Consider the following 19,951-nt stretch of genomic DNA (forward strand, 5'->3'; position numbering starts at 1 on the left):
TATATAATATTGGTTAATTTGCATTGATTATTCATATTTAATTGCCTAAAATGGTAACCTGAAAACTAATGTTAATAGGTTCCTCATTTTTTAAAGGATAAGCTAAAAAACACAGATTATTAAAAATTGTGGAAATGTAGTCACCCATTTTATTTTATATTAAAAGTACACAGTTAATACTCTTGTTAAGTTGCAAATTAAGTTAGTGTCACAGCATTTTTGTATTGACCATCCCTCACTGGCCCTACTATGTATACTGTTCTCAAATGGATGTCCCAAACCTTGAGGCATTTTTAGAATTTTTTTGTTGAATACTTCTTTCCTGTGTATTTGTACAGTCATCCCAGTCTTCAGTAACTTTCTTTTTACCCCAAATTCATGATTTTTGACCTGGTCTTATACTCTTCAGTCCACATCTGCTCGCTATGATTTTTATTAATACTGATTTTATGATCAGAAGGTAGAGACTTTGGTGGTTTTCATTTTCATGTCCTCCAGGATAACACAATGGTGGCATATCCTGGGTGCTACCAATGTGTGTGTTTTATGAACAAGTGAAAGAATGAATGGAATTTGGTACTGTACCATATTATTTTCAAGAAGGAGGAATGGTGGAGTAACATTTTATTTGCTATTTTTATAAACATTATTTAAGCCTCCTCAAAAATGGGAAGTTGATTACTGCTTTAAAGATGTGCCAAGTTTTTCTCCAAGAACAGAAGAAATAGAAAAATAGATTAACATTTTTTGCTGAAGATGAAGACAATAGAAATAAACATGTTGTTTTGGTTGCAGAGTGTTTTTGGGTCATAATATCAATTGAACGTGGTGACCATGTGGATCAAATATGATGTGTGCGAAGTCACTTTGTAAATTGTGTAATCTTGTCCCTGATATTTTCTTTGAACTTCTTTCCAAGTTGAAGACATGAGGTCTTTGGTATGAAATAGATCTACATAGGAAGACTGAGTTGATTCTTTCTATTGATCCTGAGCTGGATTACTGCTCCCCTCTCTCCACTTAAGTGAGCTCTCTCATATGGAGAGTGAGCCTTGTCTCAGAGTGTAGCAAAGGTCCTGAGGTGTGGTGTCCTCCATCTTCCCTGGGAAATGCCTAGTCTTTGAGACCTGTCTTAGCACATCGCAGAGAGTTTGTGGGAGGGTCCCAGGTGCTGCTTTCCACAGAAGATGCTGTTTTGGCTGGCTATAAGCATTATCAGTGAAATTTGTAGCTTTTGATTGGTGAACAGATCTGGGAGCCACAAGGCCTGGGCTCAGTTTGCCTTTGTCAGCAACACACACGGGCCCTCAACCTGTCTCCTTTTTCTCCTCTGCACATGATGGCATGAAATGGAGGCACACATGATCCTCTGAGTTTGAGTAGTTAAGAAAAAATGATTGCCTTGTTCTTATAAACATTTTTTGATTTTTCTCTTTTAAAATATTAATAGTTCAGAACATTTCCAAAAAATGTCACTTCCTTTAGCAAATTTCTGTTGTCTTTTGCATATCAATGCAAGTCCCCTAGATTGTGTCAGTGAGAACTCATGGGTAACAGAGTGCTTTCCACATAACTCTTTTGATACTCACAAAAACTGTATGGGGTAAGTTATTCTGCTGACTTTATAGATGAAGAAATTGAGGCTTATATTGGTACAAACAATTTCCCTAAGTCTCCAGCTAGTAAGAGGCAGAGTCAGAGTTTGAACCCAGGTCTTTTGCTTTCAAGTGCCACACTCTCAGACAATCGTTAGCTTTACAGGAAGGAGGTTGGAAGTCTTAGAGGTGTCAAAAAGCCAGAAAGAGGACAAGATTTAGAACAAGATTACCTAGGTTTGTAACTTTGTTTTGATTTTACTTTCATTGGCGCTGTAGGTATAAAGAATATTGTACACCTTTAAGTAACACTATGATAACAATAACTTAACTTTGTAAGTTGTTTACAAATGGCCTATGGAATACTCAAGGCTGAGAAGCATAGTATTAAAGCATTATGCTATTGAAGCCTTTTTCTTCCTTACATTCTTGTCTGAACTGTGACCACAAACTTAACTGGCTTCCCAGCCTCCACTCACTCCCTACCCCAGTCCACTCTGCTTGGTACCGACAAACATCTTTTTAGGGGTCAGACCTATTCATGTCTTCCCCTCCTTTGTGTACAGATATTTTCATCTGGCATTCAGAGCCCTTTGAAATACGCACAGCTGCCCTTTCAGCCTCATCTAATCGATAGTTCCCATTCTAGTTATGTGATTCTATATTGAATTCTTCCCGAACACATATTTTAATCATGTTACATTTATTAATTTTCTTTGTCTATATGCAACAGAAATAGTTGCATTTAGTGCCTTGGTGAGTGATCCTTTTTCTTGGAACAGTGGAAAGATCCAGAGAAACCTGCCTGAGAATCTGTGTCCTATCCTAAGATCTTTTCAAAATATATCATAGTCTTCCTCTAGGTTGACCCATGCACCTTCCTCCCAGTAGAGCATCTGAATGAGGATGGAGTTTCTCTAGGTTGGTTCATAAAAAGTAGCTGCATACCAGCAACTAGGATTTTAAATAAGGATATTGAAACTTGAGAGTTTAATAAACTTATCCAAGGTTTCACAGGTTTTGAGTTTTGGAGCCATGATTTTCAGAACCTCAGTGATTACAACACTGAACTTTGTAGTGGGCATTCAATAAATGTTTGCTGAATGAATGAATGAATGAATGAATGAATGGATTGTCAGTCTTATTAGAATGTTGGATCAGCAGAAGAATTGATTGGGTGATTGCATCTGCACAGAAGAGTTACATTTTGAGGCTTGTTTTTCTGAAAAATATTCTAGGATGAAAATGTCCTTTTGATATAATAGGTCTCTAGTTCAGTACATTTGTACATAAAAGCTAACTGCTACTGGAGGAGGGGGATGGTGTCTATCCATGAAGACCCTTAAGAAATCCCTATAAGTTTACATTTCTTTTCCAGAAGGGAATGTTTTCATATAACAAAGTCTACGATAGGTTTTAAATTCTCTTTTCATATAGTATTCCTTCTCACCATTGCCAATAAGGAGAAAAAAGGTACCGGGAAAACTTCAGTTTGAGGGAACACAAAAGACATGGAATTTCCTTGGGATTTTTCTCTAAGTTTTACCAACTTCCATACCCTAATATACTTTGGTCGATGAAAGTGATGAGAAATAGAGAATGCCAGCTTAAGCAATAGCACATAATTATAAATGTTTTGATGTTTTTCACTGATTATTGGAGAAACCATCTTTTTATCAGCTGGTGTGTCTTTTTCCAGAAGACACGTGATTTCATGATTTGCCTTTAAGCCTCTGGGCAGACAAATCTCCCTTTAAAGGAAAGGAATTTACATGCTCAGAAGATAAGCCAGTTTTTTTCTTGCCATTCATCATTTACCATACTTGGGGTCGGGGAATTTTGTTTCCTATTTAGTCCATGAGCACATGAGAGTCACTGGTCACAGGTCTCCCTGACTGATGCGGTTGTCCTTGTGAACTAGCTCTACCCAGCCAGTAGTCCCTGCAACTGCTGGCAAATGGACATACGTGTTATATCTGAGGGAATATATGCTCTTGCTTCCTCTTAAAACTTCTGAAGGGGTTGTCTTTGCTCTGCCTGGGCAGACCGAATTGGATTTATTATCTCTCAAAGGGGTCTAGCAGTTTGTCTATAAATGATCCATTTAAAATTTCTGCTGAGTTGCAGTATTTCAAACATTTAGTACACATGTATCACATAATGATGTTTTGGTCACTGATGCACTGCATATACGATGGTGGTCCCATAAGATTATAATGGAGATAAAAAGTTCCTATCACCTAGTGACTAGGTAGCTGTTGTAACATCATAGCACAACAGGTTACTCATATGTTTGTGGTGAAGCTGGTGTACTATGCTGCCATTCGTATAAAGGTATGGCACATACAATTATGCATAGTATGTGCTTGATAGTGATAATAAATGACTATATTACTGCTTTATGTATTTACTATACTATACTTTTAATCATTAGAGTCTTTTACTTATTAAAAAAATAAATTAACTGCAAAGCAACCTCGAGCAGGTCCTTCAGGAAGAATTCCAGAAGAAGACATTGTTGTCATAGGAGATGACAGCTCCAGGCCTGTTACTTCCCCTGAAGACCTTCCAGTGGGACAAGATGTGGAGTGGAAGACAGTGATATTGATGATCCTGACCCTATGTAGGCCTAGGCTAATGTGTGTGTTTCTATTTAGTTTTTAACAAAACAATTTAAAAGTAAAAAAAAATTTTTAAATAGTGTATTAGTCTGTTTTCACGCTGCTGATAAAGACATACCCGAGACTGGGCAATTTACAACAGAAAGAGGTTTAATTGGACTTACAGTTCCACATGGCTGGGGAAGCCTCATAATCATGGCGGAAGGCAAGGAGGAGCAAGTCCCATCTTACGTGGATGGCAGCAGGCAAAGCGAGAGGGCTTATGCAAGGAAATTCCCCCTTTTAAAACTATCAGATCTCGTGAGACTCATTCGCTGTCATGATAACAGCATGGGAAAGACCTGACCCCATGATTCAATTATCTCCCACCAGGTCCCTCCCACAACAGGTGGGAATTATCTCCCACCAGGTCCCTCCCACAACAGGTGCGAATTATCTCCCATCAGGTCCCTCCCACAACAGGTGGGAATTATCTCCCACCAGGTCCCTCCCACAACAGGTGGGAATTATCTCCCACCAGGTCCCTCCCACAACAGGTGGGAATTATCTCCCACCAGGTCCCTCCCACAACAGATGGGAATTATGGGAGCTACAAGATGAAATTTGGGCAGGGACACAGAGCCAAACCATATCAAATGGAAAAAAGTTTATTGAACTAGGCTATAAAGAAAGAAGGTATTTCTTTTTTTTTTTTTTAATTTATTATTATTATTATACTTTAAGTTGTAGGGTACATGTGCATAACGTGCAGGTTTGTTACATATGTATACTTGCGCCATGTTGGTGTGCTGCACCCATCAACTTGTCATTTACATCAGGTATAACTCCCAATGCAGTCCCTCCCCCCTCCCCCCTCCCCATGACAGGCCCCTGTGTGTGATGTTCCCCTTCCTGAGTCCAAGTGATCTCATTGTTCAGTTCCCACCTATGAGTGAGAACAAGCAGTGTTTGGTTTTCTGTTCTTGTGATAGATTGCTAAGAATGATGGTCTCCAGCTGCATCCATGTCCCTACAAAGGACACAAACTCATCCTTTTTGATGGCTGCATAGTATTCCATGGTGTATATGTGCCACATTTTCTTAATCCAATCTGTCAATGATGGACATTTGGGTTGATTCCAAGTCTTTGCTATTGTGAATAGTGCCGCAATAAACATACGAGTGCATGTGTCTTTATAGCAGCATAATTTATAATCCTTTGGGTATATACCCAGTAATGGGATGGCTGGGTCATATGGTACATCTAGTTCTAGATCCTTGAGGAATCGCCATACTGTTTTCCGTAATGGTTGAACTAGTTTACAATCCCACCAACAGTGTAAAAGTGTTCCTATTTCTCCACATCCTCTCCAGCACCTGTTGTTTCCTGACTTTTTAATGATCGCCATTCTAACTGGTGTGAGATGGTATCTCATTGTGGTTTTGATTTGCATTTCTCTGATGGCCAGTGATGATGAACATTTTTTCATGTGTCTGTTGGCTGTATGCATGTCTTCTTTTGAGAAATGTCTGTTCATATCCTTTGCCCACTTTTTGATGGGGTTGTTTGTTTTTTTCTTGTAAATTTGTTTCAGTTCTTTGTAGGTTCTGGATATTAGCCCTTTGTCAGATAAGTAGATTGCAAAAATTTTGTAATTCTGTAGGTTGCCTGTTCACTCTGATGGTAGTTTCTTTTGCTGTACAGAAGCTCTTTAGTTTAATGAGATCCCATTTGTCAATTTTGGCTTTTGCTGCCGTTGCTTTTGGTGTTTTAGACATGAAGTCTTTGCCCATGCCTATGTCCTGAATGGTACTACCTAGGTTTTCCTCTAGGATTTTTATGGTATTAGGTCTAACATTTAAGTCTCTAATCCATCTTGAATTAATTTTTGTATAAGGAGTAAGGAAAGGATCCAGTTTCAGCTTTCTACTTATGGCTAGCCAATTTTCCCAGCACCGTTTATTAAATAGGGAATCCTTTCCCCATTTCTTGTTTCTCTCAGGTTTGTCAAAGATCAGATGGCTGTAGATGTGTGGTATTATTTCTGAGGACTCTGTTCTGTTCCATTGGTCTATATCTCTGTTTTGGTACCAGTACCATGCTGTTTTGGTTACTGTAGCCTTGTAGTATAGTTTGAAGTCAGGTAGCGTGATGCCTCCAGCTCTGTTCTTTTGACTTAGGATTGTCTTGGAGATGCGGGCTCTTTTTTGGTTCCATATGAACTTTAAAGCAGTTTTTTCCAATTCTGCGAAGAAAGTCATTGGTAGCTTGATGGGGATGGCATTGAATCTATAAATTACCTTGGGCAGTATGGCCATTTTCACGATATTGATTCTTCCTATCCATGAGCATGGTATGTTCTTCCATTTGTTTGTGTCCTCTTTTATTTCACTGAGCAGTGGTTTGTAGTTCTCCTTGAAGAGGTCCTTTACGTCCCTTGTAAGTTGGATTCCTAGGTATTTGATTCTCTTTGAAGCAATTGTGAATGGAAGTTCATTCTTGATTTGGCTCTCTGTTTGTCTGTTACTGGTGTATAAGAATGCTTGTGATTTTTGCACATTAATTTTGTATCCTGAGACTTTGCTGAAGTTGCTTATCAGCTTAAGGAGATTTTGGGCTGAGACAATGGGGTTTTCTAAATATACAATCATGTCATCTGCAAACAGGGACAATTTGACTTCTTCTTTTCCTAACTGAATACCCTTGATTTCTTTCTCTTGCCTAATTGCCCTAGCCAGAACTTCCGACACTATGTTGAATAGGAGTGGTGAGAGAGGGCATCCCTGTCTTGTGCCAGTTTTCAAAGGGAATTTTTCCAGTTTTTGCCCATTCAGTATGATATTGGCTGTGGGTTTGTCATAAATAGCTCTTATTATTTTGAGGTACGTTCCATCAATACCGAATTTATTGAGCGTTTTTAGCATGAAGGGCTGTTGAATTTTGTCAAAAGCCTTTTCTGCATCTATTGAGATAATCATGTGGTTCTTGTCTTTGGTTCTGTTTATATGCTGGATTATGTTTATTGATTTGCGAATGTTGAACCAGCCTTGCATCCCAGGGATGAAGCCCACTTGATCATGGTGGATAAGCTTTTTGATGTGTTGCTGAATCCGGTTTGCCAGTATTTTATTGAGGATTTTTGCATCGATGTTCATCAGGGATATTGGTCTAAAATTCTCTTTTTTTGTTGTGTCTCTGCCAGGCTTTGGTATCAGGATGATGTTGGCCTCATAAAATGAGTTAGGGAGGATTCCCTCTTTTTCTATTGATTGGAATAGTTTCAGAAGGAATGGTACCAACTCCTCCTTGTACCTCTGGTAGAATTCAGCTGTGAATCCATCTGGTCCTGGACTTTTTTTGGTTGGTAGGCTATTAATTATTGCCTCAATTTCAGAGCCTGCTATTGGTCTATTCAGGGATTCAACTTCTTCCTGGTTTAGTCTTGGAAGAGTGTAAGTGTCCAGGAAATTATCCATTTCTTCTAGATTTTCCAGTTTATTTGCGTAGAGGTGTTTATAGTATTCTCTGATGGTAGTTTGTATTTCTGTGGGGTCGGTGGTGATATCCCCTTTATCATTTTTAATTGCGTCGATTTGATTCTTCTCTCTTTTCTTCTTTATTAGTCTTGCTAGTGGTCTGTCAATTTTGTTGATCTTTTCAAAAAACCAACTCCTGGATTCATTGATTTTTTGGAGAGTTTTTTTGTGTCTCTATCTCCTTCAGTTCTGCTCTGATCTTAGTTATTTCTAGCCTTCTGCTAGCTTTCGAATGTGTTTGCTCTTGCTTCTCTAGTTCTTTTAATTGCGATGTTAGAGTGTCAATTTTAGATCTTTCCTGCTTTCTCTTGTGGGCATTTAGTGCTATAAATTTCCCTCTACACACTGCTTTAAATGTGTCCCAGAGATTCTGGTATGTTGTATCTTTGTTCTCATTGGTTTCAAAGAACATCTTTATTTCTGCCTTCATTTCGTTATGTACCCAGTAGTCATTCAGGAGCAGGTTGTTCAGTTTCCATGTAGTTGAGCGGTTTTGATTGAGTTTCTTAGTCCTGAGTTCTAGTTTGATTGCACTGTGGTCTGAGAGACAGTTTGTTATAATTTCTGTTCTTGTACATTTGCTGAGGAGTGCTTTACTTCCAATTATGTGGTCGATTTTGGAGTAAGTACGATGTGGTGCTGAGAAGAATGTATATTCTGTTGATTTGGGGTGGAGAGTTCTATAGATGTCTATTAGGTCTGCTTGCTGCAGAGATGAGTTCAATTCCTGGATATCCTTGTTAACTTTCTGTCTCGTTGATCTGTCTAATGTTGACAGTGGAGTGTTGAAGTCTCCCATTATTATTGTATGGGAGTCTAAGTCTCTTTGTAAGTCTCTAAGGACTTGCTTGATGAATCTGGGTGCTCCTGTATTGGGTGCATATATATTTAGGATAGTTAGCTCTTCCTGTTGAATTGATCCCTTTACCATTATGTAATGGCCTTCTTTGTCTCTTTTGATCTTTGATGGTTTAAAGTCTGTTTTATCAGAGACTAGTATTGCAACCCCCGCTTTTTTTTGTTCTCCATTTTCTTGGTAAATCTTCCTCCATCCCTTTATTTTGAGCCTATGTATGTCTCTGCGTGTGAGATGGGTCTCCTGAATACAGCAGACTGATGGGTCTTGACTCTTTATCCAGGTTGCCAGTCTGTGTCTTTTAATTGGAGCATTTAGTCCATTTACATTTAAGGTTAAGATTGTTATGTGTGAACTTGATCCTGCCATTATGATATTAACTGGTTATTTTGCTCGTTAGTTGATGCAGTTTCTTCCTAGCCTCGATGGTCTTTACATTTTGGCATGTTTTTGCAATGGCTGGTACCGGTTGTTCCTTTCCATGTTTAGTGCTTCCTTCAGGGTCTCTTGTAAGGCAGGCCTAGTGGTGACAAAATCTCTAAGCATTTGCTTATCTGTAAAGGATTTTATTTCTCCTTCACTTATGAAACTTAGTTTGGCTGGATATGAAATTCTGGGTTTAAAATTCTTTTCTTTAAGAATGTTGAATATTGGCCCCCACTCTCTTCTGGCTTGGAGAGTTTCTGCCGAGAGATCTGCTGTTAGTCTGATGGGCTTCCCTTTATGGGTAACCCGACCTTTCTCTCTGGCTGCCCTTAAGATTTTTTCCTTCATTTCAACTTTGGTGAATCTGGCAATTATGTGTCTTGGAGTTGCTCTTCTCGAGGAGTATCTTTGTGGCGTTCTCTGTATTTCCTGGATTTGAATGTTGGCCTGCCCTACTAGGTTGGGGAAGTTCTCCTGGATGATATCCTGAAGAGTGTTTTCCAACTTGGTTCCATTTTCCCCCTCACTTTCAGGCACCCCAATCAGATGTAGATTTGGTCTTTTTACATAATCCCATACTTCTTGCAGGCTTTGTTCATTTCTTTTTCTTCTTTTTTCTTTTGGTTTCTCTTCTCGCTTCATTTCATTCATTTGATCCTCAATTGCAGATACTCTTTCTTCCAGTTGATGGAGTCGGTTACTGAAGCTTGTGCATTTGTCACGTATTTCTCGTGTCATGGTTTTCATCTCTTTCATTTCGTTTAGGACCTTCTCTGCATTAATTACTCTAGCCATCAATTCTTCCACTTTTTTTTCAAGATTTTTAGTTTCTTTGCGCTGGGTACGTAATTCCTCCTTTAGCTCTGAGAAATTTGATGGACTGAAGCCTTCTTCTCTCATCTCGTCAAAGTCATTCTCCGTCCAGCTTTGATCCGTTGCTGGCGATGAGCTGCGCTCCTTTGCCGGGGGAGATGCGCTCTTATTTTTTGAATTTCCAGCTTTTCTGCCCTGCTTTTTCCCCATCTTTGTGGTTTTATCTGCCTCTGGTCTTTGATGATGGTGATGTACTGATGGGGTTTTGGTGTAGGTGTCCTTCCTGTTTGATAGTTTTCCTTCTAACAGTCAGGACCCTCAGCTGTAGGTCTGTTGGAGATTGCTTGAGGTCCACTCCAGACCCTGTTTGCCTGGGTATCAGCAGCAGAGGCTGCAGAAGATAGAATATTTCTGAACAGCGAGTGTACCTGTCTGATTCTTGCTTTGGAAGCTTCCTCTCAGGGGTGTACTCCACCCTGTGAGGTGTGGGGTGTCAGACTGCCCCTAGTGGGGGATGTCTCCCAGTTAGGCTACTCAGGGGTCAGGGACCCACTTGAGCAGGGAGTCTGTCCCTTCTCAGATCTCAACCTCCGTGTTGGGAGATCCACTGCTCTCTTCAAAGCTGTCAGACAGAGTCGTTTGCGTCTGCAGAGGTTTCGGCTGTGTTTGTTATTGCCCTGTCCCCAGAGGTGGAGTCTACAGAGACAGGCAGGTTTCCTTGAGCTGCTGTGAGCTCCACCCAGTTCGAGCTTCCCAGCAGCTTTGTTTACCTACTTAAGCCTCAGGAATGGCGGGCGCCCCTCCCCCAGCCTCGCTGCTGCCTTGCTGGTAGATCACAGACTGCTGTGCTAGCAATGAGGGAGGCTCCGTGGGTGTGGGACCCTCCCGGCCAGGTGTGGGATATGATCTCCTGGTGTGCCTGTTTGCTTAAAGCGCAGTATTGGGGTGGGAGTTACCCGATTTTCCAGGTGTTGTGTGTCTCAGTTCCCCTGGCTAGGAAAAGGGATTCCCTTCCCCCTTGCGCTTCCCAGGTGAGGCAATGCCTCGCCCTGCTTCAGCTCTCGCTGGTCGGGCTGCAGCAGCTGACCAGCACCGATCGTCTGGCACTCGCCAGTGAGATGAACCCAGTACCTCAGTTGAAAATGCAGAAATCACCGGTCTTCTGTGTCGCTCGCGCTGGGAGTTGGAGACTGGAGCTGTTCCTATTCGGCCATCTTGCTCCGCCCCTCCGAAAGAAGGTATTTCTGTACAGCTAATGTGTTTGTGTTTTAAACTAAATGCTATTACCAAGACAGTAAAGTTTTAAAAAATTTAAAAGTTTAGAAGGTAAAAATGTTATGGTAAGCTAAGGTTAATTCACTATTGAAGAAAGAAATATTTAAAAAGTAAATTTAGTGTGGCCTAAATGTACAGTGTTTATAAAATATACATTAGTATATAGCAATGTCCTGGGCCTTGACTTCCACTCACCACTCACCCAGCGCAAGCTCCATTCATGGTAAGTGCCCTAATCAGTACTCAGGCATACCATTTTTTGTTTTTGAGGTGTTTTTTTCAGACAAAGGCTGGTTCTGTCACATAGGCTACGGTCTGGTGGCATGATCTCCACTCACTGTAACCTCTGCCTCCCACGCTCAAGCCATCCTTCTACCTCAGCCTCTCAAGTAGCTGGGAGTACAGGCACACACCACCATGCCTGGGTAATTTTTGTATTTTTTGTAGAGACAGAGTTTTGCCATGTTGCTTAGGCTGATCTCAAACTCATGAGCTCAAGCGGTCCACCCACCTCAACCTCCCAAAGTGCTGGGATTACAGGCATGAGCCACTGTATCCAGCTTGCATACCATTTAAAAAAATGTTTTGACTGTACCTTTTCTGTGTTTAGATACACAAATATTTACCATTTTGTTATAATTGCCTACAGCAATCAATGCAGTAACATGGTGTACGGGTTTGTAGCCCAGGAGTAGTAGGTTATATCGTATAGCCTAGGTGTATAGTAGGCTACACCATCTAGGTTTGCGTATAACAAATGAAATAACAAAGACTTAGAAAAAAGTGTTTGAGAAATTTCACAGATAAGATTACTTTGTGTTTGCTTTTGAAGTTATTGAAATTATATCCAGTAGAAAGGAAGCCTGCTAGATAAGTAGGATCCAAGATTAAGAAAAAAAAAAAAGTTTAGGTAGATGAAATCTTTTGATTAATCACCCGAAATGTGCAAAATCCACAACAAATTTTTATTTTAACAGCTCTTAGTCCTATATATATAAGTTGAACTTGCTTCTATACATACAGATGCAAGTTCAAAATATATAACTAACAAAGTACTGCTCTGAATGTAGCAAATGTTTAGAATTAACTTTTAATCAAAACATCACTTCTTTCTCTCTTAATAAATGTACTGGAAAGCATTTATCTAAGTAAACGAGTTGAAGTTTTATTCGAAAGGACTGAGAATTAAACTTCATTCTTGAATAGCACTAGCATTCTTTTTTAAAATGGTAATATTTAGCCCTATCCTCCCCTTCAGACTTAACTTTACAGAAAGCTACAGTGTGGGCTCTGAGCTGAGCTGGAAGGGAACTATGGAGGTCATCTCTTCTAATAGTTTCTCAACCCACTTAGAGCCACACAGCTGGTTATTGACATTTATGGGAGTGCAACTCATGCCTCCTGCCTGGGAAGGAAAGCATCTCTTCCACTCACCCCTTTGTTTGGCCTCCAATCTGTGAGTCAAGAATCGAGCTGACTGCTTTAATGTGGTTTTGTCTAATTTCGTCTTGACTTCTTTCCCCATTTAATTGTATTAAGCTCTCTTTGATGATGTGAATTAGGGGAGATAGATATGTAGTCGTTGAAAGGAGGAATCTACTAAAGGCAAAAGAGACCACATGATTTTCTGGGCTTTTCCAACTTGCATCTAACAATTTGTATAGGTTGACTTAGAACAGTGCAGAAAGAATTGGCTTTCAAATCAAAGCGAGGTAATCTGCAGAGGTTTAATAGAATCCTTTCTAACGATCCTTTTTATAACAATAACACTAGTCAAACAATAATAATAAACAACACCCATAACCCAAAAAGCAATAACAATCACAACAATGATGTGTTAAGTGTTTTGAATACATTATTTTTCAAATACAGGACAACTCTATGAAATAAACCCCATTTTACAGATGAGAAAACTGAGGCTTAGAGAAGTTAACTTACCTAAAGTTACACACCTGCTGTGTGGAGGAAATAATGCACTTTTCATTCATTAGAGCTTGGACCAGATGTCATATTTATCTATTTTTTATAGATGGTTAAAAGAAAAATATGGAAATTTGAGTTGCTTGTCATTTTGCATTAAACGTTGTGTGAAAACCACATCAATGTCAAGAAATTTATTGGAATAATGGAATAGAGATTGTTTTGACATTCATCATTTCCAGAATCTTAGAATTGTGATGATCTTTTTCCAGCAGGCTCTGGAAACTTAAGAAATTTAAGATTCGTTAACTTAGGAAACCCTACATTATAAAACAAATTGGTTGGTTGGTTGTTTATCCACTAGAACCTGAAGTATAACTAGATATGGAGACACAGGACTGTTGTTTTTCTTGGGTTCATGCCCATAGGTTCATGCCCACCCTCCTGTCAGACGACTTCCTCTCTCCGTGGCCCATGCCCTCTAGGACTCCGTCTGGCCAGTTACTGACTGCACTTGGTAAACAAAGGAACACTGCAAGTGTGGCTGTTGCTGTGATTGCCGAGTCCCTGTCAAGTAAAGCCTTTGTTAACTCAAAGCCAAATGACAAGAAACCTAAATCAATAGGAATTGTTAATATCCAAAGGAGGCAAATCATAAGAAAACAAGCTATTATTGTATTAGTAAGAAAGCAGAGCACGAAGACTTCCGAAGAATGTTCTGGGGGTGATATCTGATTGTTTAGCTCTTAGCTTTATAGGATTGTACAGTGAATACTCATTTAAGAATCACAACACTGAGATGCTGTACGATAGACTGTCAGCACTGGGAAGTCCCTTGTTGTTCAGATGAGGACACACTGAGGCCAGGGAGGTGGTCTACATAAAGTCATTTTCAAAAGTGGTGCTGTTGTCTTTTTGCTGTTTCAACCTGTCTCAGCCACCAAAGATCCATTCATTGTGCTGCTTACTAAGGCAGGGAAGTAAATAAATACATATTAGAAAACTTTCCCCAAGGGCTGAGACAGTATTTTTTGGTTTACTCCTTTACTTTTAGTCATAAGGGAGGACTTAATATTTTGGATATTTGAAAAGGACAAAGATGTATAGAAAGAAGGACAGAGAAGTAACAGGATAATACCATATAGCCAGCAATGTAATTAAGTGATAAATCATGTGGTACCAATTTTAAATAATAGTAGGCAACATTTCCAAATAAGATTGTCCTGGGATTTCAGCAATTATGCTGTAAAATTTTCATGGCCAAGGAATTTTGTGAAATACTGAATATTATATAACTCTCTGAGGACTTCACAACTGATGGTAGCTTATTAAAGCCTCTGAGAATTCCATAGTAGAGAAACCTGTCCAACTGAGTTTGAACCAGAGTTTCCTAATTTATTTGAAATAGAATGTCTGAAAGTATTCTAGAAGAGTGCTGTGTGAGTTCAGGTTGCGAGTGCTGATGTAGGGAGTCCCGAGGATAAGGACGCTGAGTGGTGGGTCAGCACAGCTGAAGAGAGCTTTGGTGGGGGGGGACTTGGCGTTTGAGCCAGACCAGCATGAACAAAAGTGTGGGGCCAGAAATGAGCACGAGGCCTGATGCTCAGCTGGTGCTCAGTAAGTGTTTACTGAATAAGTATGTGAGTGAAAACATGATTTCTGTGGAAGGCAATCGGGATATTGGCTTAATTAGAATGAAAAGGTTGGGGAACGTGGAAATAAAGTTGAAGAGGCAGATTCATCTGATTAGAGAGGGTCAAGCTGAGTATTCAGGACTTGATCCGAAAGGGAACGCTTTGTTGGTTCCTGGGCAGAGGATGGCACAGTAGAAAAAGTGTCTGGGAATAATAGCCTGAGAGTGGTGTGGAGTCAGGCAGGGATGGAAAATACCAAAATACAGTGAAGAGTGAGGAGCCTTAGAAAATGATGCTAACCTCTGCCTGGGTAGAAAGTAGGTCACATACTGATTAAAAAAAAAAAATTTTTTTTTTTGAGATGGAGTCTTGCTCTGTCGCCCAGGCTGGAGTGCAGTGGCGCGATCTTGGCTCATGGCAAGCTTTATTTACTCCCAGGTTCACGCGATTCTCCTGCCTCAGCCTCCCGAGTAGCTCGGACTGCAGGCGCCCACCATCACACCTGGCTAAGTTTTTTGAATTTTTAGTAGAGACGGGGTTTCACTGTGTTAGCCAGGATGGTCTCAATCTTCTGACCTTGTGATCTACCCCCTTCGGCCTCGCAAAGTGCTGGGATTACAGGTGTGAGTCACCGTGCCCGGCTATACTGATTTTTATATGTGCCTAGATAAATGCAAAAACAAGAGATCTTTTTAAATATAAGAAGTAAGCTAGATTAAATTCCATCTCAGTCATTTCTGATATCTTAACAAAAAGGGATAGTAAAGTATTATCAGAATAGGTGGGACAAATGTTCTTGGAGATTGAAAACTTTCAGCATTTCTACTCAGAAACTTATGTCTTTATTACTAAAATATATTTGACGCTTATGCTTGCAGGATGTGAAATTTAGGATGAATTACTCTGTCAGGAAACATTACCAGCTAGAGTTCCTGGAGTGGGAGCCACACTGGCTTTACAGGTGTTTTTGGTGTTTTCATATTGCAAAAACAGTTTATGTGAATAAACATAATTTATCCTTATACATCTTATTCCAGCTGAAAACTCTTAAGACTCTTAAGTCATTCCTCATTCCTCTTAAAGAAGACTGAAATCGTGTTCGGTCAAATGTGTAGGTGCTTACGGTATTCAGCTTTTGAGCTATCGGTTGTTTCTGTTTGCTCTGCTTCGTTCTCTTCCACTCACTCTTAGGCTGGACAGAGATTTCCGTTCCTTCTTGGGTGAAATATTTTCCATAAGTTACGAAAAACTCAAAAAAAAAAAAAAAAAAAACTTTGCACAAGAAATCCCAGTCTGAAATAGCTTTCCTTTTTAAATAATGCTACAAAATAGAGATAAAACACGTGATAATTACAGCCATTATTACTTGGTGGCTTGAATGCTCAGATTATTTGAAGGGGTCATCTTAAAAATGCCTGCCTCTTTATTCTGTGATTTACTGACTCTTGACCTTTATAATTCAGTTTATAATTAAGACTTTCCCAGGAAGTCTCCCTGATAGGCCCCAAACCACTGATTACATCACACTTTTCACCATTTCAACCTACCTTTTGTGCACAAATATTAGTATCTTATTTATATCACTATAATTTAAAAAATCTGCTTAACTTACTTCTTCTGAGTTACTCCTGGGTTCGTAACTGCTATATGTGTCTTTTCTTTTCCTAACAAGGTAGGGTCTTGGAAAGCATTGGTCTGCATCAGTGGTTCCCAACCATGGCAGATGAGAATCACCTGGAGAGCTTTTACGAACTTATGCTGCGTATGTCTCACCTTCTAAGGTTATGATCTAGTTTGTGGAACCACTGGTCTACATCAAACCCAAGTTAAGCAAACAGTATATATTGTTAGTGAGTAGTACAAAACCTTCAATTCTATGGACATTTGGCAAATGTCTTATATTAAGGTAGAGACTAAAATTAAAATTTTCTAGAAAATTTCAAGCTGCCAGTATAATCTCAAGTTTCTGGTTTTTCTTTCTTGTTTATTTTATTTTATTTTTTTGTAGCAATTTTGTACTAGATTCTTGTGTGCATTAAATACCAGTGACTAACTTCTTACTTTTGATTAAAGGGCAAAGCATAGTGATATTAATTTGTTTTTAGATTTCAGACATTCTATGTCATTCAGTATTTTTTCCAATATACCAATTTAATATCTATATGTCCTTATGCAGTAGATTCTGTTAGAACATTTAAACATAGATCTTTTGGCAAATCGACCTTAAGAAGTCTTTTTTTTTTTAATGCCTCCCCTCTCCCGTTCATGGTACATGTGTATTTTCATTCTGTAAGTGATAATTTTTTGAATGGCTGTTCTGAAGTTGTAAATTATTTTCCTGTCCTGAGACTGTTAGAAAACACCAAAATCTGAGTAACATACCAGTGATGTCATGGGGTAGAAAAGATGTGGAAAGGGGTAGCACAAGTCTCTTCTGGGTATAGGTTTGGCCAGAAGGGACAGAGGTGGATACTCGAGCCCTAACAGAAGGCAAAGTCACACTTGTAATGTGGAATAAACCCCAGATGATGCATCCACAGGGCTTTTGTTTTTGTATGTCTTTTTTTGACCACACACACACACAAAACCCACTTTATTTTTTATTGGTTGTAAGGTATACTGGTTGTAACGTATACAACACGATGTTTTGATATACATTGTGAAATGGTGATTATAGTCAAGCAAATTAACACATTCATTTCACATAGTTACCCTCTTTGTATATGTGTGGAAAGAACACATAAAATCTACTCTTTTTGCAAAAATCCCAAATAAAAGACAGTATTACTAACTATAGTCCACATGTTATATGTTAGATTTCTAGTCTTGTTCATCTTCCATGTCTGCAACTTTGTATCCTTTTACCTACATCTCTTCATTTCCTACCAGTCTCACCGCATCCCTGGTCACAACTACTTTATTCTATCACCCCTGGTAACAACCACTTTACCACTTTATTCTATCTTCGTGTATTCAACTTTTTTTTTGTTTGTTTTTTTTTAGATTCCATATATAAATGAAATAATGCAGTATTTTTCTTTCTGCATCTGGTTTATTTCACTTAGGATAATGTCATCCATGTTCATTCATGTGGCAAATGGCAGGATCTCCTTTTTAAGGCTAAATAATATTTGTGTGTATGTGTGTATCAGTTTCTGTATCCATTCATCCATCAACAGACATTTCAGTTGTTTCAATATCTTGACTATTGTGAATGATGCTGCAATGAACAAGAAAATGTGGTACCTCTATGAAGTTAAGTGGTGATTTCATTTCCGTCAGTCTTTTTTTTTTTTTAAATTTAAGAGACAGTGTGTCACAGTGTCACTCTGTATTCAATGCTGGAATGCAGTGGTGCAATCATAGCTCACTGTAAATAAAGCTCAAACTCCTGGGCTCAAGTAATCCTCCCATCTCAGTCTCCAGGGTAGCTGAGACTACAGGCACACATCACCAAATGCAGCCTTTTTTCTTTTTAATTTTTTGTAGAGATGAGGTCTCACTGTGTTACCCAGGCCCGTCTCAAACTCCTGGCCTCTAGCAATCCTCCTGCCTCAGCTTCTCAGAGTGCTGGGATTACAGGCATGAGCCACCTGGCCCAACTCAATAGTGTTAGGAGATCTCTCAGGTGTCGATTTTTCTGGCGGGAAACCTCTGTGGCCGCAGTGCCTTTGCCTGAGTTCTTTCCTGCATCCAGGAAGAATGAGGTACACAGACAAGTGGAGGGTGAAGAAGCAGAGTTTTATTTAGTGTTAGAACAGCTCAGAGGAGTGGGTAGCTCCTCTCTACTGGCAGATCATCTCTGCAGCTCTCAGCAGAGAGGGCACTCCTCTCTGCAGCTGGTCTTCCCGTCGTCTCCAGCTATCAGCAAATAGGGTACTTTTCTCTGCAGCTTGTGATCTGGTCCCAGTCTCTCTGCCCTCTTCGTCCTTAGCCATCCTCTGCCCTGCTCTGGCTGAGTACAGGGCGTTTATGGACCTCAGAGGGGACAGAGTGCATGCCAGCTGGTCCGTGGGCAGGCCAAAGAGGCACCATGAGTCTCCACTCCGGTTCACAGGACTGGCAGCCTGGCCCCCAGTCTTCAGGCCAGGGATGGCCTGAAAGTGGGGCCTTACTGGGGACCCTGCCCTCTTCTGCCCCAGACTCTGCCTCCCGCTGCCATTCATGGCCCTGGGGCTTGGCCAGAGGCCGGGAGCGGAGAGAGGCCAGGCAGTGGGAGCAGACACCCCTGAGCCTTCAGGGACAGGGGGAGGGAACCTTCCTGGGGTGCCCTAGGGTGCCCGCTGCAGAGATGCCCCAGTGCTGCACCTGGGAGGGCGGCCGCAGCTGCACCAGGGAGCTCACGCCCGGCCAACTCGGAAGAGGTAGGACTCCCGCTTGTCCCAGGCTCTTTCCTGTTTCCCAACTGGGAGGCCCAGATCTGCAGCCGCCAGTGCGGTGGCTCCAGCTGCACCCAGGAGGGCAGATCCTGACTGTTCCTGGCTCCCGCAAGAGCACGAGGGCGGCTTGGATCCACAGCTGCAGTTTGGGTGGCCTGTAGCCCCACCCAGGAGGGCAGGTCTCCTGCTTGCTCCCTAGAGCAGGAGGCCTGGGTCTGTAGCTGCAGTCTGGGCGGCTGCAGCGGCACAGGGAGCAACTCAGAAGAGGCAGGGCTCCCACTGGCTCCATGGAGTGTGCAGCGCCAGCCAGCTTCCCTGCTGCAGCTGACATGATGGCAGCAGCCACTGCATCAGTAGTTCCATTTTTAATTCCTTTAGGATCCTTCATACTGTTTTCCACAATGCCTGTACCAATCTGCATTCCCACCAAGAGTGTAGAAAGGGTCTCTTTTCTCCATACCCTCATCAAGACTTGTTATCTCTTGTCTTTTTGATAACAGTTATACTAACAGGCATGAGGTGATATCTCATTGTGGTTTTGATTTGCATTTCCCTAATAATTAGTGATTTTGAGCACTTTTTCACATAGCTGTTGGCCATTGTTATGTCTTCTTTGGAGAAATGTTTTTAGTATCTCTTAATGACAGCTTTGTTCTGAAAAGTTTCTTTTGACTATAACTGCCTGCTAATTGTTCAGCTCACTTATACCTGGATGAGAAATGGGATGATACCATTTTACATGAGCAATGTGAAAACTTGAATTAAATCATTTTTTCTCAACCTTTGATGACAGTTGGCCTTGAAAAGGAGTTTCCTGAACAATGAGAAGCCAACTATAAAACAGGTTTACCTTTAGTTACAAATTCAAAAAATCCTCGTGGCTGAGTTTCTTTTCAGTACTTGCCTGGAAATCTCA

At 40.5% G+C, this 19,951-nt stretch overlaps 1 protein-coding gene across 8 annotated transcripts in view; it reads left to right on the top strand.

Moving 5' to 3' along the window:
• LOC105492489 (fibrous sheath interacting protein 1) overlaps positions 1–19,951 on the top strand; it is a 259,605-nt gene that overhangs the window by 125,647 nt on the left and 114,007 nt on the right. The window contains exon 11 of one of the 8 annotated variants that reach the window (XM_024796090.2): positions 4,081–4,863. The exons of the other annotated variants lie outside the window; for them this stretch is intronic. Coding sequence (XP_024651858.2) covers positions 4,081–4,122 — 42 coding nt within the window. The 3' untranslated portion in view covers positions 4,123–4,863. Of the gene's footprint in view, positions 1–4,080; positions 4,864–19,951 lie in introns of those variants that run through there. 8 annotated transcript variants of the gene reach the window in all.

Source organism: Macaca nemestrina, chromosome 7, assembly GCF_043159975.1.
Source record: "Macaca nemestrina isolate mMacNem1 chromosome 7, mMacNem.hap1, whole genome shotgun sequence".
Classification (NCBI taxonomy): domain Eukaryota; kingdom Metazoa; phylum Chordata; class Mammalia; order Primates; family Cercopithecidae; genus Macaca; species Macaca nemestrina.